This window comes from Corvus moneduloides, chromosome 26, assembly GCF_009650955.1.
Source record: "Corvus moneduloides isolate bCorMon1 chromosome 26, bCorMon1.pri, whole genome shotgun sequence".
Lineage (NCBI taxonomy): Eukaryota > Metazoa > Chordata > Aves > Passeriformes > Corvidae > Corvus > Corvus moneduloides.
Window position 1 is genome coordinate 3,906,499 of NC_045501.1, and position 18,643 is coordinate 3,925,141.

Below are 18,643 nucleotides of genomic sequence, written 5' to 3' on the forward strand. Positions count from 1 at the left end.
AGAGGGCCACGGCCCTCACGGCACACCGAGGACAGTCCCAAAGCCAGGCCATCCCTTTGATGCTGCCTCCAGGCAGCCTTGGGACACTCCGCTCTTTCCCGGGGTCCTTGCTCCTGCCTCATGGAGAAACTTGGAGGTTACCGGGTTCTGGTGGCTCTGTGGGGATGGGGGAGTCCTGTGGCCACCGTGGCCTTTGTCCTGAGCCAGGAGCTATGGGAGAAGGATGCTGTCAAAGAGCACGAGGCATGTGGAGAAAAGAGTTTGACCATGTCTGGGAGGTGGAGGCAAGAAGGTGGAAGATTTGCTCCTCTCGCACACCCAGAAGGGGAAAAAGTGGCAGCTGCCAGCACGATGTGAGGAGGATTTTGGCTCTGTTCTCATGCTTGGTTGAGCCAGTGAAACCCCTCAGCCCTGCGTGTCTGGACAGAAGGTGGGCAGAAGGCTTATTGTGAGGGAGCTGTTTGAAGAGAGGACGTTGTGGACTATCCCCAGGCATTGCTGATTGCCATTCCCTCACCGGTGACCTTTTAACATCATCCTCTCCTGCTGGTCACCATTTTGGAGAAGCCAGGGATGTGTTTGTCAGCTCCAATGGAAAAGGCAGAAATTAAAGTCCACCGTGAAGTGTCCACCCTCTGCTGTTTCCACCTTTTGCCCTGAGCTCACTGGAGGAGTTGCCACACAAGGAAGGAGAAAGCAGAGGCCCAGGTTTGGATGCAAAACAACTTTATTGAGTCTAAGCAAGAACAGGCTCAGAGAGGACACCAGGAGCAACCACTGAGGTGCAGTGGGGGTGTCCGTCTGCCTGGCCTGCAGAGGAACGGAGGGAGGCCAACAGGTCCCAGTAGGCTGGCATTGAGTGGTGCTGACAGGAAAGGGAGGGAGGGAGGGGAAGAGAGTGGAAGAAAACAGCAGTAATCCAAGGGGTTAAATCCGTTGTTCCCAAGATCCATCTTCAGTCCAGCCCCAAGTTCTGAGGTCGTGGAGGTTCTTGCTCAAGGATGTTGCCAGCAGATTTAGCAGGGGGGACAGCATCTGCCGCCATAGCCGCTGGTGATGCAGGAGATGTCAAAGCCCCCGGAGCTGATGGGCACTCCGCCAGAGCTGAGGATGCTGCCAACAGCAGCCGAGGTGGAGGATCCCACCACGGTGTTCTGTGGGAAGGAGCTGAGGATGGGCCCGGGCAGGGTCACCACCACTGGGGAGGGCTGGATGGCCACGGTGGAGCTCTGGCACTGCCTGACACAGCACTCATTGCAGCTGTTGGCCAGCGGGCAGGGGCCGCAGGGCTGGCAGCAAGGGTTGCAGGACATGGCTCGGGGTCACAGGTGCACCTGGCACAGAGGGCAGGGAGAAGCAGAATGTAAGGACGCTTGAGAAGCAGCAGTGCCCCCAAGCACCCTGCAGCCAAGGCACCTCCTGGCCCACACTGCAGTGCCCACCTCAAAGCCCAGGAGCCACCTCAGCCAAGTCCCAGCCTCTCTCTGCACAAGATCTTCTCCCCCCTGCCTTCTCCCAGCAGAAGCAGCTGCCAGCCCTGGGCTCTGACAGCCTCGATCAGCTGAGACCTCCAGCCAGGAAAGAGCTGGTCTGGAAGCAGGAGGAGAGAAGGAGGAGAAGGACTGGAGGCTTCCCACTCACCTGATCCCTGAGGAGGAGGTGAGAGAAGTGGATGCGAGAGCAGAGACTTGGGCTGCCTTTTATAGCAGTCCTGCACTGCCTCAGGCCCAGTAGCACCTTGGTGGAAGTAATAATTTTGTGACCAGCTCATGGCAAATGTGCACCATCCCAGCTAATGGCAGGCGCTGTGTCCTGGTTTCCTGCACTGCGGCCTCTTCATTTCCTGGCTTCTGCCGTGTGCGTTCCTGTGTGAAGACTTCTGTTAGGGCCGGGATGAGAGGCCTAAGTATTTCCAGGACATAAACACGTCAGAGTCGGCAGAATGCTCGCATCATGGTCTGGTGGCATTCCATGCGGGCACGTGAGGTGAACCTGTGTCATTCCTGTGGGTTTGGTTGTGGCAAAGTTCTCAGGGCATCACTCTTGTTCTTCTTGTACACATGCACCTCTCTCCCTCATCTCTGCGTGAGAGCACATGAGTTTTCATGTGCAGCCTGGTGTTCTGGAGCATTCGGGAAGTGGCTCAGATATGCTTTGTGGTCTTGCTTCCCCTCTAATACGTCTCCCTTTGGCCAACAGCCCATGCCCGCTTCTGCAGCTCCTTCCTGCTCTTGCCCTGGGCTGGATGACCAGCTGTCCCAAGGTTGGCCTTGGCTGCATGGATGGTGCTCACGACGCCACTCTATCAATCCCATGCGTGCAGTGGACAGAGAAGAGAAAATAAAAGAGAAAACAACTTGGAGCTTGTTACAAGGCAGTTTGCTAAAGCAAACCCAAAGCGTTATGCGTGTATGAGAAAAGCAGAAAAATAAATAATTTTATGTCCAACTTCCCTCAGCAAGTGATGGCTGGCCACTTCCCTGGAAGCAGGGCTTCCTCATGTGTAGTGGGTGCTCAGGAAGGCCAACTTTGTAAATAAGGCTGCAGGAATGGGCTCTGTGGGAGGAGTGCAGCGTCTCCCGCCGCGTCTGACTGAGTCAGTTCCAAGGGTGTCCAAAGGGGACTCAGCGCTGCCCAACACTGAGCACATTTGTCACTCTGATGATGCCTCTGTGAAAGCGTATGTCATTAGAAATGGTCTGGGCTGGAAGGGAACTTAAAGATCATTTATTTCCACTCCCGCTGCCCTCAGCAGACGGGCACTGACGCCACCCACTAAAGCGGGTTGATCAAAGAGGTGTCCAACCTGGCCTTGCACACTTCCAGGGCTGAGGCATCCAAAACTTTTCTGGGCAATTTCCTACAGTGCCTCAGCAGCCTCACAGTGAGGCACATCTTTGTCAGCTCCAAGAGAAAGGGAACAAAGAAAATTGCACTGCCGGGATTCCAGCGCTCAGCTTCCTCCACTTTTTCCAATGGGCAAACAGGCAGAGTTGCAACAGGAAGAAGGAGAAATCAGAGGCCAAAGTTTGAATGCAAAACCAACTTTATTGAGTCAAAAGAAGAAAAGGAGGAGGCTCACAGAGGGCACCAGGAGCAGCCGCTAAGATGCAGTGGGGGTGTCCATCTGGCCGGCCTGCAGAGGGGAGGAGGCCAGCAGGTCCCACTAGGGCTGGCATTGAGCGGTGCTGACAGGAAATGAAAAGGAAGAGAAAAAAGAGAGGAGAGGAGAGGAGAGGAGAGGAAACAATAGGCAGAAGCTCTAAATCCAGAGTCTTAAAGTTCTGTCTTCAGTCCAGCAGCATGTTCTGAGGTCGTGGAGGTTCTTGCCTGAGGATGTTGGTGGTGGCAGCAGCTTTAGCAGGGACGACAACATCTTTCACCATAGCCGCTGGTGATGCAGGAGATGTCAAAGCCCCCGGAGCTGATGGGCACTCCTTCAGAGCTGAGGATGCTGCCAACGGCAGCGGAGGTGGAGGATCCCACCACGGTGTTCTGTGGGAAGGAGCTGAGGATGGGCCCGGGCAGGGTCACCAGCACAGCAGGCGGCTCAATGACGACGGTGGAGCTCTGGCACTGCCTGACACAGCACTCATTGCAGCTGTTGGCCAGCGGGCAGGGGCCGCAGGGCTGGCAGCAAGGGTTGCAGGGGCCGGCACTGCTGGCACTTCTCAGGGCAGGACATGTCTCGAGCCTGGCGCTGCACCTGGCACAGAGGGCAGGGAGGAAGCAGAGCACACGCACACCTGAGACACAGCCCGCAAGGCACCCCCAGCAACACAAGGCCCCTGCTGCTTGCGCAGCTCCAGCCTGTGCGGGCCCAAACTGGGGATCCTGGGCCTCAGCCCAGCACGCTCCTTCAGAGCTCAGCCAGCCCCAGCCGTGCTGCTGCCCAGCCTGGATGCAAAGAAGCACCTCAGCCCAGCCTCAGCCTCTGGCCACAACACACGCTCTCCCCTCTGCCCACACGAGCACCATCGGAGAACACCCCAGAAGAACAAGGAGTGGGAACAAAGGCTGGAAAGCTCAACCCTGTCCTAGAGAGGGTGGAGGAGAAAAGGGCTTCCAGCTCACCTGGTTCCCAAGGAGCAGGAGGTGACAGAAGTGGATGAGACAGCCACCAGTTAGGCTGCCTTTTATGCTGGCCCCACAGTGCCTCAGGGCTCCAAGTCCGTGCTGCCTGAGTGATAAATTTCCTGTGTGATCCCAATGAATGGAAAGATCTCTGGGAATGGTATGGCATGACTTGCTGGTTCCCTCTACCATGACTTTGCGTTTCCTGGCCTACATCATTCCCATTCCCTCACGGACACTTCTTCTGAGAGCTGGTATGTGAGATTCCAGTTTTCCTGAGGGCAAGGATGTGTTGGTGTGCAGAAATTATGAAATTATGAATTAATTGCAGAAGGGATGCCAAGGAGGCAGGTGATGCCAGCCTGGGGCACTCTGGTGATTTGTCCCTGCCAGATTTTTTCTAATTCCTGCTGACTGGAAGGGCCTCATCTGCTCCCAGCCCTCTGCTCTTTGAATTGTTGCCCAAGGGTTCCCCTGTGTGCTTTTCCCATGGGGTAGAAGCTCTTTGCCTTCCTCCTCGGCCTGCGCAATCCATGAGACTCCTGTAGCACTGCTGCCTGAGCTTCTGTCCTGCTTGGAGTGCTGTGTCCCTGCTCTGGCTGGGAGCTGCCCAGCAGCTCCTGAGTCACATCCCTTGCCATGGCCTGTGCCCCATGTGCTGCCCCGCAATAATGTGCGTGGCAGCGTGGCTGTGCCCCAGTGTGTGCGAGTGCCTGCACATCCCTGGGCTTGTGCACTCGTGGGAACACCCCCTGAGAGCCTCTGGCCTACACGGGGATGGTTGTGCACAGGGCAGAGCACTTGTGTGCAGTCCCCTGCCCGTGCGCCTGTGCACGTTTGCTGGGGTCTGTGCGTCTGGGTTCATCTCTGTGCACACCTGGGCAGGCTGGCAATGTGTCAGTGCCCGTTTGTGTGTCTGTGTGTGTGTGTGTCCACAGCTGTGCCTGAGCTCACGTCTCAGCCCAGCCATTGCAAGCCTCGTCGGGACTTCCCTGCCCAGCAGTGCCAGCCACTCGCACACACTCAGCCCCGCGTTATCGGCAGGGACCTGGAGAGGGCCACGGCCCTCACGGCACACCGAGGACAGTCCCAAAGCCAGGCCATCCCTTTGATGCTGCCTCCAGGCAGCCTTGGGACACTCCGCTCTTTCCCGGGGTCCTTGCTCCTGCCTCATGGAGAAACTTGGAGGTTACCGGGTTCTGGTGGCTCTGTGGGGATGGGGGAGTCCTGTGGCCACCGTGGCCTTTGTCCTGAGCCAGGAGCTATGGGAGAAGGATGCTGTCAAAGAGCACGAGGCATGTGGAGAAAAGAGTTTGACCATGTCTGGGAGGTGGAGGCAAGAAGGTGGAAGATTTGCTCCTCTCGCACACCCAGAAGGGGAAAAAGTGGCAGCTGCCAGCACGATGTGAGGAGGATTTTGGCTCTGTTCTCATGCTTGGTTGAGCCAGTGAAACCCCTCAGCCCTGCGTGTCTGGACAGAAGGTGGGCAGAAGGCTTATTGTGAGGGAGCTGTTTGAAGAGAGGACGTTGTGGACTATCCCCAGGCATTGCTGATTGCCATTCCCTCACCGGTGACCTTTTAACATCATCCTCTCCTGCTGGTCACCATTTTGGAGAAGCCAGGGATGTGTTTGTCAGCTCCAATGGAAAAGGCAGAAATTAAAGTCCACCGTGAAGTGTCCACCCTCTGCTGTTTCCACCTTTTGCCCTGAGCTCACTGGAGGAGTTGCCACACAAGGAAGGAGAAAGCAGAGGCCCAGGTTTGGATGCAAAACAACTTTATTGAGTCTAAGGAAGAACAGGCTCAGAGAGGACACCAGGAGCAACCACTGAGGTGCAGTGGGGGTGTCCGTCTGCCTGGCCTGCAGAGGAACGGAGGGAGGCCAACAGGTCCCAGTAGGCTGGCATTGAGTGGTGCTGACAGGAAAGGGAGGGAGGGAGGGGAAGAGAGTGGAAGAAAACAGCAGTAATCCAAGGGGTTAAATCCGTTGTTCCCAAGATCCATCTTCAGTCCAGCCCCAAGTTCTGAGGTCGTGGAGGTTCTTGCTCAAGGATGTTGCCAGCAGATTTAGCAGGGGGGACAGCATCTGCCGCCATAGCCGCTGGTGATGCAGGAGATGTCAAAGCCCCCGGAGCTGATGGGCACTCCGCCAGAGCTGAGGATGCTGCCAACAGCAGCCGAGGTGGAGGATCCCACCACGGTGTTCTGTGGGAAGGAGCTGAGGATGGGCCCGGGCAGGGTCACCACCACTGGGGAGGGCTGGATGGCCACGGTGGAGCTCTGGCACTGCCTGACACAGCACTCATTGCAGCTGTTGGCCAGCGGGCAGGGGCCGCAGGGCTGGCAGCAAGGGTTGCAGGACATGGCTCGGGGTCACAGGTGCACCTGGCACAGAGGGCAGGGAGAAGCAGAATGTAAGGACGCTTGAGAAGCAGCAGTGCCCCCAAGCACCCTGCAGCCAAGGCACCTCCTGGCCCACACTGCAGTGCCCACCTCAAAGCCCAGGAGCCACCTCAGCCCAGTCCCAGCCTCTCTCTGCACAAGACCTTCTCCCCCCTGCCTTCTCCCAGCAGAAGCAGCTGCCAGCCCTGGGCTCTGACAGCCTCGATCAGCTGAGACCTCCAGCCAGGAAAGAGCTGGTCTGGAAGCAGGAGGAGAGAAGGAGGAGAAGGACTGGAGGCTTCCCACTCACCTGATCCCTGAGGAGGAGGTGAGAGAAGTGGATGCGAGAGCAGAGACTTGGGCTGCCTTTTATAGCAGTCCTGCACTGCCTCAGGCCCAGTAGCACCTTGGTGGAAGTAATAATTTTGTGACCAGCTCATGGCAAATGTGCACCATCCCAGCTAATGGCAGGCGCTGTGTCCTGGTTTCCTGCACTGCGGCCTCTTCATTTCCTGGCTTCTGCCGTGTGCGTTCCTGTGTGAAGACTTCTGTTAGGGCCGGGATGAGAGGCCTAAGTATTTCCAGGACATAAACACGTCAGAGTCGGCAGAATGCTCGCATCGTGGTCTGGTGGCATTCCATGCGGGCACGTGAGGTGAACCTGTGTCATTCCTGTGGGTTTGGTTGTGGCAAAGTTCTCAGGGCATCACTCTTGTTCTTCTTGTACACATGCACCTCTCTCCCTCATCTCTGCGTGAGAGCACATGAGTTTTCATGTGCAGCCTGGTGTTCTGGAGCATTCGGGAAGTGGCTCAGATATGCTTTGTGGTCTTGCTTCCCCTCTAATACGTCTCCCTTTGGCCAACAGCCCATGCCCGCTTCTGCAGCTCCTTCCTGCTCTTGCCCTGGGCTGGATGACCAGCTGTCCCAAGGTTGGCCTTGGCTGCATGGATGGTGCTCACGACGCCACTCTATCAATCCCATGTGTGCAGTGGACAGAGAAGAGAAAATAAAAGAGAAAACAACTTGGAGCTTGTTACAAGGCAGTTTGCTAAAGCAAACCCAAAGCGTTATGCGTGTATGAGAAAAGCAGAAAAATAAATAATTTTATGTCCAACTTCCCTCAGCAAGTGATGGCTGGCCACTTCCCTGGAAGCAGGGCTTCCTCATGTGTAGTGGGTGCTCAGGAAGGCCAACTTTGTAAATAAGGCTGCAGGAATGGGCTCTGTGGGAGGAGTGCAGCGTCTCCCGCCGCGTCTGACTGAGTCAGTTCCAAGGGTGTCCAAAGGGGACTCAGCGCTGCCCAACACTGAGCACATTTGTCACTCTGATGATGCCTCTGTGAAAGCGTATGTCATTAGAAATGGTCTGGGCTGGAAGGGAACTTAAAGATCATTTATTTCCACTCCCGCTGCCCTCAGCAGACGGGCACTGACGCCACCCACTAAAGCGGGTTGATCAAAGAGGTGTCCAACCTGGCCTTGCACACTTCCAGGGGCTGAGGCATCCAAAACTTTTCTGGGCAATTTCCTACAGTGCCTCAGCAGCCTCACAGTGAGGCACATCTTTGTCAGCTCCAAGAGAAAGGGAACAAAGAAAATTGCACTGCCGGGATTCCAGCGCTCAGCTTCCTCCACTTTTTCCAATGGGCAAACAGGCAGAGTTGCAACAGGAAGAAGGAGAAATCAGAGGCCAAAGTTTGAATGCAAAACCAACTTTATTGAGTCAAAAGAAGAAAAGGAGGAGGCTCACAGAGGGCACCAGGAGCAGCCGCTAAGATGCAGTGGGGGTGTCCATCTGGCCGGCCTGCAGAGGGGAGGAGGCCAGCAGGTCCCACTAGGGCTGGCATTGAGCGGTGCTGACAGGAAATGAAAAGGAAGAGAAAAAAAGAGAGGAGAGGAGAGGAGAGGAGAGGAAACAATAGGCAGAAGCTCTAAATCCAGAGTCTTAAAGTTCTGTCTTCAGTCCAGCAGCATGTTCTGAGGTCGTGGAGGTTCTTGCCTGAGGATGTTGGTGGTGGCAGCAGCTTTAGCAGGGACGACAACATCTTTCACCATAGCCGCTGGTGATGCAGGAGATGTCAAAGCCCCCGGAGCTGATGGGCACTCCTTCAGAGCTGAGGATGCTGCCAACGGCAGCGGAGGTGGAGGATCCCACCACGGTGTTCTGTGGGAAGGAGCTGAGGATGGGCCCGGGCAGGGTCACCAGCACAGCAGGCGGCTCAATGACGACGGTGGAGCTCTGGCACTGCCTGACACAGCACTCATTGCAGCTGTTGGCCAGCGGGCAGGGGCCGCAGGGCTGGCAGCAAGGGTTGCAGGGCCGGCACTGCTGGCACTTCTCAGGGCAGGACATGTCTCGAGCCTGGCGCTGCACCTGGCACAGAGGGCAGGGAGGAAGCAGAGCACACGCACACCTGAGACACAGCCCGCAAGGCACCCCCAGCAACACAAGGCCCCTGCTGCTTGCGCAGCTCCAGCCTGTGCGGGCCCAAACTGGGGATCCTGGGCCTCAGCCCAGCACGCTCCTTCAGAGCTCAGCCAGCCCCAGCCGTGCTGCTGCCCAGCCTGGATGCAAAGAAGCACCTCAGCCCAGCCTCAGCCTCTGGCCACAACACACGCTCTCCCCTCTGCCCACACGAGCACCATCGGAGAACACCCCAGAAGAACAAGGAGTGGGAACAAAGGCTGGAAAGCTCAACCCTGTCCTAGAGAGGGTGGAGGAGAAAAGGGCTTCCAGCTCACCTGGTTCCCAAAGAGCAGGAGGTGACAGAAGTGGATGAGACAGCCACCAGTTAGGCTGCCTTTTATGCTGGCCCCACAGTGCCTCAGGGCTCCAAGTCCGTGCTGCCTGAGTGATAAATTTCCTGTGTGATCCCAATGAATGGAAAGATCTCTGGGAATGGTATGGCATGACTTGCTGGTTCCCTCTACCATGACTTTGCGTTTCCTGGCCTACATCATTCCCATTCCCTCACGGACACTTCTTCTGAGAGCTGGTATGTGAGATTCCAGTTTTTCCTGAGGGCAAGGATGTGTTGGTGTGCAGAAATTATGAAATTATGAATTAATTGCAGAAGGGATGCCAAGGAGGCAGGTGATGCCAGCCTGGGGCACTCTGGTGATTTGTCCCTGCCAGATTTTTCTAATTCCTGCTGACTGGAAGGGCCTCATCTGCTCCCAGCCCTCTGCTCTTTGAATTGTTGCCCAAGGGTTCCCCTGTGTGCTTTTCCCATGGGGTAGAAGCTCTTTGCCTTCCTCCTCGGCCTGCACAATCCATGAGACTCCTGTAGCACTGCTGCCTGAGCTTCTGTCCTGCTTGGAGTGCTGTGTCCCTGCTCTGGCTGGGAGCTGCCCAGCAGCTCCTGAGTCACATCCCTTGCCATGGCCTGTGCCCCATGTGCTGCCCCGCAATAATGTGCGTGGCAGCGTGGCTGTGCCCCCAGTGTGTACGAGTGCCTGCACATCCCTGGGCTTTGTGCACTCGTGGGAACACCCCCTGAGAGCCTCTGGCCTACACGGGGATGGTTGTGCACAGGGCAGAGCACTTGTGTGCAGTCCCCTGCCCGTGCGCCTGTGCACGTTTGCTGGGGTCTGTGCGTCTGGGTTCATCTCTGTGCACACCTGGGGCAGGCTGGCAATGTGTCAGTGCCCGTTTGTGTGTCTGTGTGTGTGTGTGTCCACAGCTGTGCCTGAGCTCACGTCTCAGCCCAGCCATTGCAAGCCTCGTCGGGACTTCCCTGCCCAGCAGTGCCAGCCACTCGCACACACTCAGCCCCCGCGTTATCGGCAGGGACCTGGAGAGGGCCACGGCCCTCACGGCACACCGAGGACAGTCCCAAAGCCAGGCCCATCCCTTTGATGCTGCCCTCCAGGCAGCCTTGGGACACTCCGCTCTTTCCCGGGGTCCTTGCTCCTGCCTCATGGAGAAACTTGGAGGTTACCGGGTTCTGGTGGCTCTGTGGGGATGGGGGAGTCCTGTGGCCACCGTGGCCTTTGTCCTGAGCCAGGAGCTATGGGAGAAGGATGCTGTCAAAGAGCACGAGGCATGTGGAGAAAAGAGTTTGACCATGTCTGGGAGGTGGAGGCAAGAAGGTGGAAGATTTGCTCCTCTCGCACACCCAGAAGGGGAAAAAGTGGCAGCTGCCAGCACGATGTGAGGAGGATTTTGGCTCTGTTCTCATGCTTGGTTGAGCCAGTGAAACCCCTCAGCCCTGCGTGTCTGGACAGAAGGTGGGCAGAAGGCTTATTGTGAGGGAGCTGTTTGAAGAGAGGACGTTGTGGACTATCCCCAGGCATTGCTGATTGCCATTCCCTCACCGGTGACCTTTTAACATCATCCTCTCCTGCTGGTCACCATTTTGGAGAAGCCAGGGATGTGTTTGTCAGCTCCAATGGAAAAGGCAGAAATTAAGTCCACCGTGAAGTGTCCACCCTCTGCTGTTTCCACCTTTGCCCTGAGCTCACTGGAGGAGTTGCCACACAAGGAAGGAGAAAGCAGAGGCCCAGGTTTGGATGCAAAACAACTTTATTGAGTCTAAGGAAGAACAGGCTCAGAGAGGACACCAGGAGCAACCACTGAGGTGCAGTGGGGGTGTCCGTCTGCCTGGCCTGCAGAGGAACGGAGGGAGGCCAACAGGTCCCAGTAGGCTGGCATTGAGTGGTGCCGACAGGAAAGGGAGGGAGGGAGGGGAAGAGAGTGGAAGAAAACAGCAGTAATCCAAGGGGTTAAATCCGTTGTTCCCAAGATCCATCTTCAGTCCAGCCCCAAGTTCTGAGGTCGTGGAGGTTCTTGCTCGAGGATGTTGCCAGCAGATTTAGCAGGGGGGACAGCATCTGCCGCCATAGCCGCTGGTGATGCAGGAGATGTCAAAGCCCCCGGAGCTGATGGGCACTCCGCCAGAGCTGAGGATGCTGCCAACAGCAGCGGAGGTGGAGGATCCCACCACGGTGTTCTGTGGGAAGGAGCTGAGGATGGGCCCGGGCAGGGTCACCACCACTGGGGAGGGCTGGATGGCCACGGTGGAGCTCTGGCACTGCCTGACACAGCACTCATTGCAGCTGTTGGCCAGCGGGCAGGGGCCGCAGGGCTGGCAGCAAGGGTTGCAGGACATGGCTCGGGGTCACAGGTGCACCTGGCACAGAGGGCAGGGAGAAGCAGAATGTAAGGACGCTTGAGAAGCAGCAGTGCCCCCAAGCACCCTGCAGCCAAGGCACCTCCTGGCCCACACTGCAGTGCCCACCTCAAAGCCCAGGAGCCACCTCAGCCAAGTCCCAGCCTCTCTCTGCACAAGACCTTCTCCCCCCTGCCTTCTCCCAGCAGAAGCAGCTGCCAGCCCTGGGCTCTGACAGCCTCGATCAGCTGAGACCTCCAGCCAGGAAAGAGCTGGTCTGGAAGCAGGAGGAGAGAAGGAGGAGAAGGACTGGAGGCTTCCCACTCACCTGATTCCTGAGGAGGAGGTGAGAGAAGTGGATGCGAGAGCAGAGACTTGGGCTGCCTTTTATAGCAGTCCTGCACTGCCTCAGGCCCAGTAGCACCTTGGTGGAAGTAATAATTTTGTGACCAGCTCATGGCAAATGTGCACCATCCCAGCTAATGGCAGGCGCTGTGTCCTGGTTTCCTGCACTGCGGCCTCTTCATTTCCTGGCTTCTGCCGTGTGCGTTCCTGTGTGAAGACTTCTGTTAGGGCCGGGATGAGAGGCCTAAGTATTTCCAGGACATAAACACGTCAGATTCGGCAGAATGCTCGCATCATGGTCTGGTGGCATTCCATGCGGGCACGTGAGGTGAACCTGTGTCATTCCTGTGGGTTTGGTTGTGGCAAAGTTCTCAGGGCATCACTCTTGTTCTTCTTGTACACATGCACCTCTCTCCCTCATCTCTGCGTGAGAGCACATGAGTTTTCATGTGCAGCCTGGTGTTCTGGAGCATTCGGGAAGTGGCTCAGATATGCTTTGTGGTCTTGCTTCCCCTCTAATACGTCTCCCTTTGGCCAACAGCCCATGCCCGCTTCTGCAGCTCCTTCCTGCTCTTGCCCTGGGCTGGATGACCAGCTGTCCCAAGGTTGGCCTTGGCTGCATGGATGGTGCTCACGACGCCACTCTATCAATCCCATGTGTGCAGTGGACAGAGAAGAGAAAATAAAAGAGAAAACAACTTGGAGCTTGTTACAAGGCAGTTTGCTAAAGCAAACCCAAAGCGTTATGCGTGTATGAGAAAAGCAGAAAAATAAATAATTTTATGTCCAACTTCCCTCAGCAAGTGATGGCTGGCCACTTCCCTGGAAGCAGGGCTTCCTCATGTGTAGTGGGTGCTCAGGAAGGCCAACTTTGTAAATAAGGCTGCAGGAATGGGCTCTGTGGGAGGAGTGCAGCGTCTCCCGCCGCGTCTGACTGAGTCAGTTCCAAGGGTGTCCAAAGGGGACTCAGCGCTGCCCAACACTGAGCACATTTGTCACTCTGATGATGCCTCTGTGAAAGCGTATGTCATTAGAAATGGTCTGGGCTGGAAGGGAACTTAAAGATCATTTATTTCCACTCCCGCTGCCCCTCAGCAGACAGGCACTGACGCCACCCACTAAAGCGGGTTGATCAAAGAGGTGTCCAACCTGGCCTTGCACACTTCCAGGGCTTGAGGCATCCAAAACTTTTCTGGGCAATTTCCTACAGTGCCTCAGCAGCCTCACAGTGAGGCACATCTTTGTCAGCTCCAAGAGAAAGGGAACAAAGAAAATTGCACTGCCGGGATTCCAGCGCTCAGCTTCCTCCACTTTTTCCAGTGGGCAAACAGGCAGAGTTGCAACAGGAAGAAGGAGAAATCAGAGGCCAAAGTTTGAATGCAAAACCAACTTTATTGAGTCAAAAGAAGAAAAGGAGGAGGCTCACAGAGGGCACCAGGAGCAGCCGCTAAGATGCAGTGGGGGTGTCCATCTGGCCGGCCTGCAGAGGGAAGGAGGCCAACAGGTCCCACTAGGGCTGGCATTGAGTGGTGCTGACAGGAAATGAAAAGGAAGAGAAAAAAGAGAGGAGAGGAGAGGAGAGGAGAGGAGAGGAAACAATAGGCAGAAGCTCTAAATCCAGAGTCTTAAAGTTCTGTCTTCAGTCCAGCAGCATGTTCTGAGGTCGTGGAGGTTCTTGCCTGAGGATGTTGGTGGTGGCAGCAGCTTTAGCAGGGACGACAACATCTTTCACCATAGCCGCTGGTGATGCAGGAGATGTCAAAGCCCCCGGAGCTGATGGGCACTCCTTCAGAGCTGAGGATGCTGCCAACGGCAGCGGAGGTGGAGGATCCCACCACGGTGTTCTGTGGGAAGGAGCTGAGGATGGGCCCGGGCAGGGTCACCAGCACAGCAGGCGGCTCAATGACGACGGTGGAGCTCTGGCACTGCCTGACACAGCACTCATTGCAGCTGTTGGCCAGCGGGCAGGGGCCGCAGGGCTGGCAGCAAGGGTTGCAGGGCCGGCACTGCTGGCACTTCTCAGGGCAGGACATGTCTCAAGCCTGGCGCTGCACCTGGCACAGAGGGCAGGGAGGAAGCAGAGCACACGCACACCTGAGACACAGCCCGCAAGGCACCCCCAGCAACACAAGGCCCCTGCTGCTTGCGCAGCTCCAGCCTGTGCGGGCCCAAACTGGGGATCCTGGGCCTCAGCCCAGCACGCTCCTTCAGAGCTCAGCCAGCCCCAGCCGTGCTGCTGCCCAGCCTGGATGCAAAGAAGCACCTCAGCCCAGCCTCAGCCTCTGGCCACAACACACGCTCTCCCCTCTGCCCACACGAGCACCATCGGAGAACACCCCAGAAGAACAAGGAGTGGGAACAAGGGCTGGAAAGCTCAACCCTGTCCTAGAGAGGGTGGAGGAGAAAAGGGCTTCCAACTCACCTGGTTCCCAAGGAGCAGGAGGTGACAGAAGTGGATGAGACAGCCACCAGTTAGGCTGCCTTTTATGCTGGCCCCACAGTGCCTCAGGGCTCCAAGTCCGTGCTGCCTGAGTGATAAATTTCCTGTGTGATCCCAATGAATGGAAAGATCTCTGGGAATGGTATGGCATGACTTGCTGGTTCCCTCTAACATGACTTTGCGTTTCCTGGCCTACATCATTCCCATTCCCTCACGGACACTTCTTCTGAGAGCTGGTATGTGAGATTCCAGTTTTCCTGAGGGCAAGGATGTGTTGGTGTGCAGAAATTATGAAATTATGAATTAATTGCAGAAGGGATGCCAAGGAGGCAGGTGATGCCAGCCTGGGGCACTCTGGTGATTTGTCCCTGCCAGATTTTTTCTAATTCCTGCTGACTGGAAGGGCCTCATCTGCTCCCAGCCCTCTGCTCTTTGAATTGTCGCCCAAGGGTTCCCCTGTGTGCTTTTCCCATGGGGTAGAAGCTCTTTGCCTTCCTCCTCGGCCTGCACAATCCATGAGACTCCTGTAGCACTGCTGCCTGAGCTTCTGTCCTGCTTGGAGTGCTGTGTCCCTGCTCTGGCTGGGAGCTGCCCAGCAGCTCCTGAGTCACATCCCTTGCCATGGCCTGTGCCCCATGTGCTGCCCGCAATAATGTGCGTGGCAGCGTGGCTGTGCCCCAGTGTGTGCGAGTGCCTGCACATCCCTGGGCTTGTGCACTCGTGGGAACACCCCCTGAGAGCCTCTGGCCTACACGGGGATGGTTGTGCACAGGGCAGAGCACTTGTGTGCAGCCCCCTGCCCGTGCGCCTGTGCACGTTTGCTGGGGTCTGTGCGTCTGGGTTCATCTCTGTGCACACCTGGGCAGGCTGGCAATGTGTCAGTGCCCGTTTGTGTGTCTGTGTGTGTGTGTGTGTCCACAGCTGTGCCTGAGCTCACGTCTCAGCCCAGCCATTGCAAGCCTCGTCGGGACTTCCCTGCCCAGCAGTGCCAGCCACTCGCACACACTCAGCCCCACGTTATCGGCAGGGACCTGGAGAGGGCCACGGCCCTCACGGCACACCGAGGACAGTCCCAAAGCCAGGCCATCCCTTTGATGCTGCCTCCAGGCAGCCTTGGGACACTCCGCTCTTTCCCGGGGTCCTTGCTCCTGCCTCATGGAGAAACTTGGAGGTTACCGGGTTCTGGTGGCTCTGTGGGGATGGGGGAGTCCTGGTGGCCACCGTGGCCTTTGTCCTGAGCCAGGAGCTATGGGAGAAGGATGCTGTCAAAGAGCACGAGGCATGTGGAGAAAAGAGTTTGACCATGTCTGGGAGGTGGAGGCAAGAAGGTGGAAGATTTGCTCTCTCGCACACCCAGAAGGGGAAAAAGTGGCAGCTGCCAGCACGATGTGAGGAGGATTTTGGCTCTGTTCTCATGCTTGGTTGAGCCAGTGAAACCCCTCAGCCCTGCGTGTCTGGACAGAAGGTGGGCAGAAGGCTTATTGTGAGGGAGCTGTTTGAAGAGAGGACGTTGTGGACTATCCCCAGGCATTGCTGATTGCCATTCCCTCACCGGTGACCTTTTAACATCATCCTCTCCTGCTGGTCACCATTTTGGAGAAGCCAGGGATGTGTTTGTCAGCTCCAATGGAAAAGGCAGAAATTAAAGTCCACCGTGAAGTGTCCACCCTCTGCTGTTTTCACCTTTTGCCCTGAGCTCACTGGAGGAGTTGCCACACAAGGAAGGAGAAAGCAGAGGCCCAGGTTTGGATGCAAAACAACTTTATTGAGTCTAAGGAAGAACAGGCTCAGAGAGGACACCAGGAGCAACCACTGAGGTGCAGTGGGGGTGTCCGTCTGCCTGGCCTGCAGAGGAACGGAGGGAGGCCAACAGGTCCCAGTAGGCTGGCATTGAGTGGTGCCGACAGGAAAGGGAGGGAGGGAGGGGAAGAGAGTGGAAGAAAACAGCAGTAATCCAAGGGGTTAAATCCGTTGTTCCCAAGATCCATCTTCAGTCAGCCCCAAGTTCTGAGGTCGTGGAGGTTCTTGCTCGAGGATGTTTGCCAGCAGATTTAGCAGGGGGGACAGCATCTGCCGCCATAGCCGCTGGTGATGCAGGAGATGTCAAAGCCCCCGGAGCTGATGGGCACTCCGCCAGAGCTGAGGATGCTGCCAACGGCAGCGGAGGTGGAGGATCCCACCACGGTGTTCTGTGGGAAGGAGCTGAGGATGGGCCCGGGCAGGGTCACCACCACTGGGGAGGGCTGGATGGCCACGGTGGAGCTCTGGACTGCCTGACACAGCACTCATTGCAGCTGTTGGCCAGCGGGCAGGGGCCGCAGGGCTGGCAGCAAGGGTTGCAGGACATGGCTCGGGGTCACAGGTGCACCTGGCACAGAGGGCAGGGAGGAAGCAGAATGTAAGGACGCTTGAGAAGCAGCAGTGCCCCCAAGCACCCTGCAGCCAAGGCACCTCCTGGCCCACACTGCAGTGCCCACCTCAAAGCCCAGGAGCCAACCTCAGCCAAGTCCCAGCCTCTCTCTGCACAAGACCTTCTCCCCCCTGCCTTCCTCCCAGCAGAAGCAGCTGCCAGCCCTGGGCTCTGACAGCCTCGATCAGCTGAGACCTCCAGCCAGGAAAGAGCTGGTCTGGAAGCAGGAGGAGAGAAGGAGGAGAAGGACTGGAGGCTTCCCACTCACCTGATTCCTGAGGAGGAGGTGAGAGAAGTGGATGCGAGAGCAGAGACTTGGGCTGCCTTTTATAGCAGTCCTGCACTGCCTCAGGCCCAGTAGCACCTTGGTGGAAGTAATAATTTTGTGACCAGCTCATGGCAAATGTGCACCATCCCAGCTAATGGCAGGCGCTGTGTCCTGGTTTCCTGCACTGCGGCCTCTCATTTCCTGGCTTCTGCCGTGTGCGTTCCTGTGTGAAGACTTCTGTTAGGGCCGGGATGAGAGGCCTAAGTATTTCCAGGACATAAACACGTCAGAGTCGGCAGAATGCTCGCATCATGGTCTGGTGGCATTCCATGCGGGCACGTGAGGTGAACCTGTGTCATTCCTGTGGGTTTGGTTGTGGCAAAGTTCTCAGGGCATCACTCTTGTTCTTCTTGTACACATGCACCTCTCTCCCTCATCTCTGCGTGAGAGCACATGAGTTTTCATGTGCAGCCTGGTGTTCTGGAGCATTCGGGAAGTGGCTCAGATATGCTTTGTGGTCTTGCTTCCCTCTAATACGTCTCCCTTTGGCCAACAGCCCATGCCCGCTTCTGCAGCTCCCTTCCTGCTCTTGCCCTGGGCTGGATGACCAGCTGTCCCAAGGTTGGCCTTGGCTGCATGGATGGTGCTCACGACGCCACTCTATCAATCCCATGCGTGCAGTGGACAGAGAAGAGGAAATAAAAGAGAAACAACTTGGAGCTTGTTACAAGGCAGTTTGCTAAAGCAAACACAAAGCGTTATGCGTGTATGAGAAAAGCAGAAAAATAAATAATTTTATGTCCAACTTCCCTCAGCAAGTGATGGCTGGCCACTTCCCTGGAAGCAGGGCTTCCTCATGTGTAGTGGGTGCTCAGGAAGGCCAACTTTGTAAATAAGGCTGCAGGAATGGGCTCTGTGGGAGGAGTGCAGCGTCTCCCGCCGCGTCTGACTGAGTCAGTTCCAAGGGTGTCCAAAGGGGACTCAGCGCTGCCCAACACTGAGCACATTTGTCACTCTGGATGATGCCTCTGTGAAAGCGTATGTCATTAGAAATGGTCTGGGCTGGAAGGGAACTTAAAGATCATTTATTTCCACTCCCGCTGCCCTCAGCAGACGGGCACTGACGCCACCCACTAAAGCGGGTTGATCAAAGAGGTGTCCAACCTGGCCTTGCACACTTCCAGGGCTGAGGCATCCAAAACTTTTCTGGGCAATTTCCTACAGTGCCTCAGCAGCCTCACAGTGAGGCACATCTTTGTCAGCTCCAAGAGAAAGGGAACAAAGAAAATTGCACTGCCGGGATTCCACAGCGCTCAGCTTCCCTCCACTTTTTCCAATGGGCAAACAGGCAGAGTTGCAACAGGAAGAAGGAGAAATCAGAGGCCAAAGTTTGAATGCAAAACCAACTTTATTGAGTCAAAAGAAGAAAAGGAGGAGGCTCACAGAGGGCACCGGGAGCAGCCGCTAAGATGCAGTGGGGGTGTCCATCTGGCCGGCCTGCAGAGGGAAGGAGGCCAGCAGGTCCCACTAGGGCTGGCATTGAGCGGTGCTGACAGGAAATGAAAAGGAAGAGAAAAAGAGAGGAAGGAGAGGAGAGGAGAGGAGAGGAG

The 18,643-nt window shown here is 56.5% G+C and overlaps 4 protein-coding genes and 2 long non-coding RNA genes across 7 annotated transcripts; all 6 read right to left on the minus strand.

Moving 5' to 3' along the window:
* Positions 1 to 709: 709 nt before the first annotated feature.
* LOC116456075 (feather keratin Cos1-2-like) lies at positions 710 to 1,593 on the minus strand. The gene is made up of 2 exons (XM_032134581.1): positions 1,443 to 1,593; positions 710 to 1,334 (listed from the first exon to the last, which is right to left on the minus strand). Exon 2 carries the CDS (start codon positions 1,311 to 1,313, stop codon positions 1,017 to 1,019), a length of 297 nt encoding a protein of 98 aa, XP_031990472.1. The 5' UTR covers positions 1,314 to 1,334; positions 1,443 to 1,593; the 3' UTR covers positions 710 to 1,016.
* A 1,435-nt stretch (positions 1,594 to 3,028) lies between these two features.
* On the minus strand, positions 3,029 to 4,874 carry LOC116456086. The gene is made up of 2 exons (XR_004244536.1): positions 4,075 to 4,874; positions 3,029 to 3,706 (listed from the first exon to the last, which is right to left on the minus strand). It is a non-coding gene; the product is annotated as an uncharacterized LOC116456086 (long non-coding RNA).
* A 3,281-nt stretch (positions 4,875 to 8,155) lies between these two features.
* On the minus strand, positions 8,156 to 9,408 carry LOC116456045 (feather keratin Cos1-1/Cos1-3/Cos2-1-like). Its single transcript, XM_032134545.1, has 2 exons — positions 9,202 to 9,408; positions 8,156 to 8,833 (listed from the first exon to the last, which is right to left on the minus strand). The coding sequence occupies exons 1-2, from the start codon at positions 9,391 to 9,393 to the stop codon at positions 8,486 to 8,488; spliced, it is 540 nt and encodes a 179-aa protein (XP_031990436.1). The 5' UTR covers positions 9,394 to 9,408; the 3' UTR covers positions 8,156 to 8,485.
* Positions 9,409 to 10,966: 1,558 nt separating this feature from the next.
* LOC116456071 (feather keratin Cos1-2-like) lies at positions 10,967 to 12,008 on the minus strand. Of its 2 annotated transcripts, none has more exons than XM_032134573.1 (2): positions 11,899 to 12,008; positions 10,967 to 11,591 (listed from the first exon to the last, which is right to left on the minus strand). In XM_032134573.1, exon 2 carries the CDS (start codon positions 11,568 to 11,570, stop codon positions 11,274 to 11,276), a length of 297 nt encoding a protein of 98 aa, XP_031990464.1. In that variant the 5' UTR covers positions 11,571 to 11,591; positions 11,899 to 12,008; the 3' UTR covers positions 10,967 to 11,273. The 2 variants fall into 2 exon arrangements, with proteins under 2 accessions (XP_031990464.1, XP_031990465.1); XM_032134574.1 differs by lacking the exon at positions 11,899 to 12,008 and adding an exon at positions 11,700 to 11,722.
* A 1,279-nt stretch (positions 12,009 to 13,287) lies between these two features.
* LOC116456060 (feather keratin Cos1-1/Cos1-3/Cos2-1-like) lies at positions 13,288 to 13,979 on the minus strand. Its single transcript, XM_032134557.1, has one exon. The coding sequence runs from the start codon at positions 13,946 to 13,948 to the stop codon at positions 13,622 to 13,624; it is 327 nt and encodes a 108-aa protein (XP_031990448.1). The 5' UTR covers positions 13,949 to 13,979; the 3' UTR covers positions 13,288 to 13,621.
* A 2,626-nt stretch (positions 13,980 to 16,605) lies between these two features.
* On the minus strand, positions 16,606 to 17,126 carry LOC116456080. Its single transcript, XR_004244527.1, has 2 exons — positions 17,034 to 17,126; positions 16,606 to 16,723 (listed from the first exon to the last, which is right to left on the minus strand). It is a non-coding gene; the product is annotated as an uncharacterized LOC116456080 (long non-coding RNA).
* Between the last annotated feature and the right edge of the window lie 1,517 nt (positions 17,127 to 18,643).

Coding starts and splice junctions, on each gene's coding strand:
- LOC116456075 (XM_032134581.1), bottom strand. CDS start 1,313: ATGTCCTGCAACCCTTGCTGCCAGCCCTGCGGCCCCTGCCCGCTGGCC.
- LOC116456045 (XM_032134545.1), bottom strand. CDS start 9,393: ATGGTAGAGGGAACCAGCAAGTCATGCCATACCATTCCCAGAGATCTT. Junction 8,834..9,201: donor TCCTGCTCTTTGGGAACCAG/GTGAGCTGGAAG, acceptor CCTCTGTGCCAG/GTGCAGCGCCAGGCTCGAGA.
- LOC116456071 (XM_032134573.1), bottom strand. CDS start 11,570: ATGTCCTGCAACCCTTGCTGCCAGCCCTGCGGCCCCTGCCCGCTGGCC.
- LOC116456060 (XM_032134557.1), bottom strand. CDS start 13,948: ATGTCCTGCCCTGAGAAGTGCCAGCAGTGCCGGCCCTGCAACCCTTGC.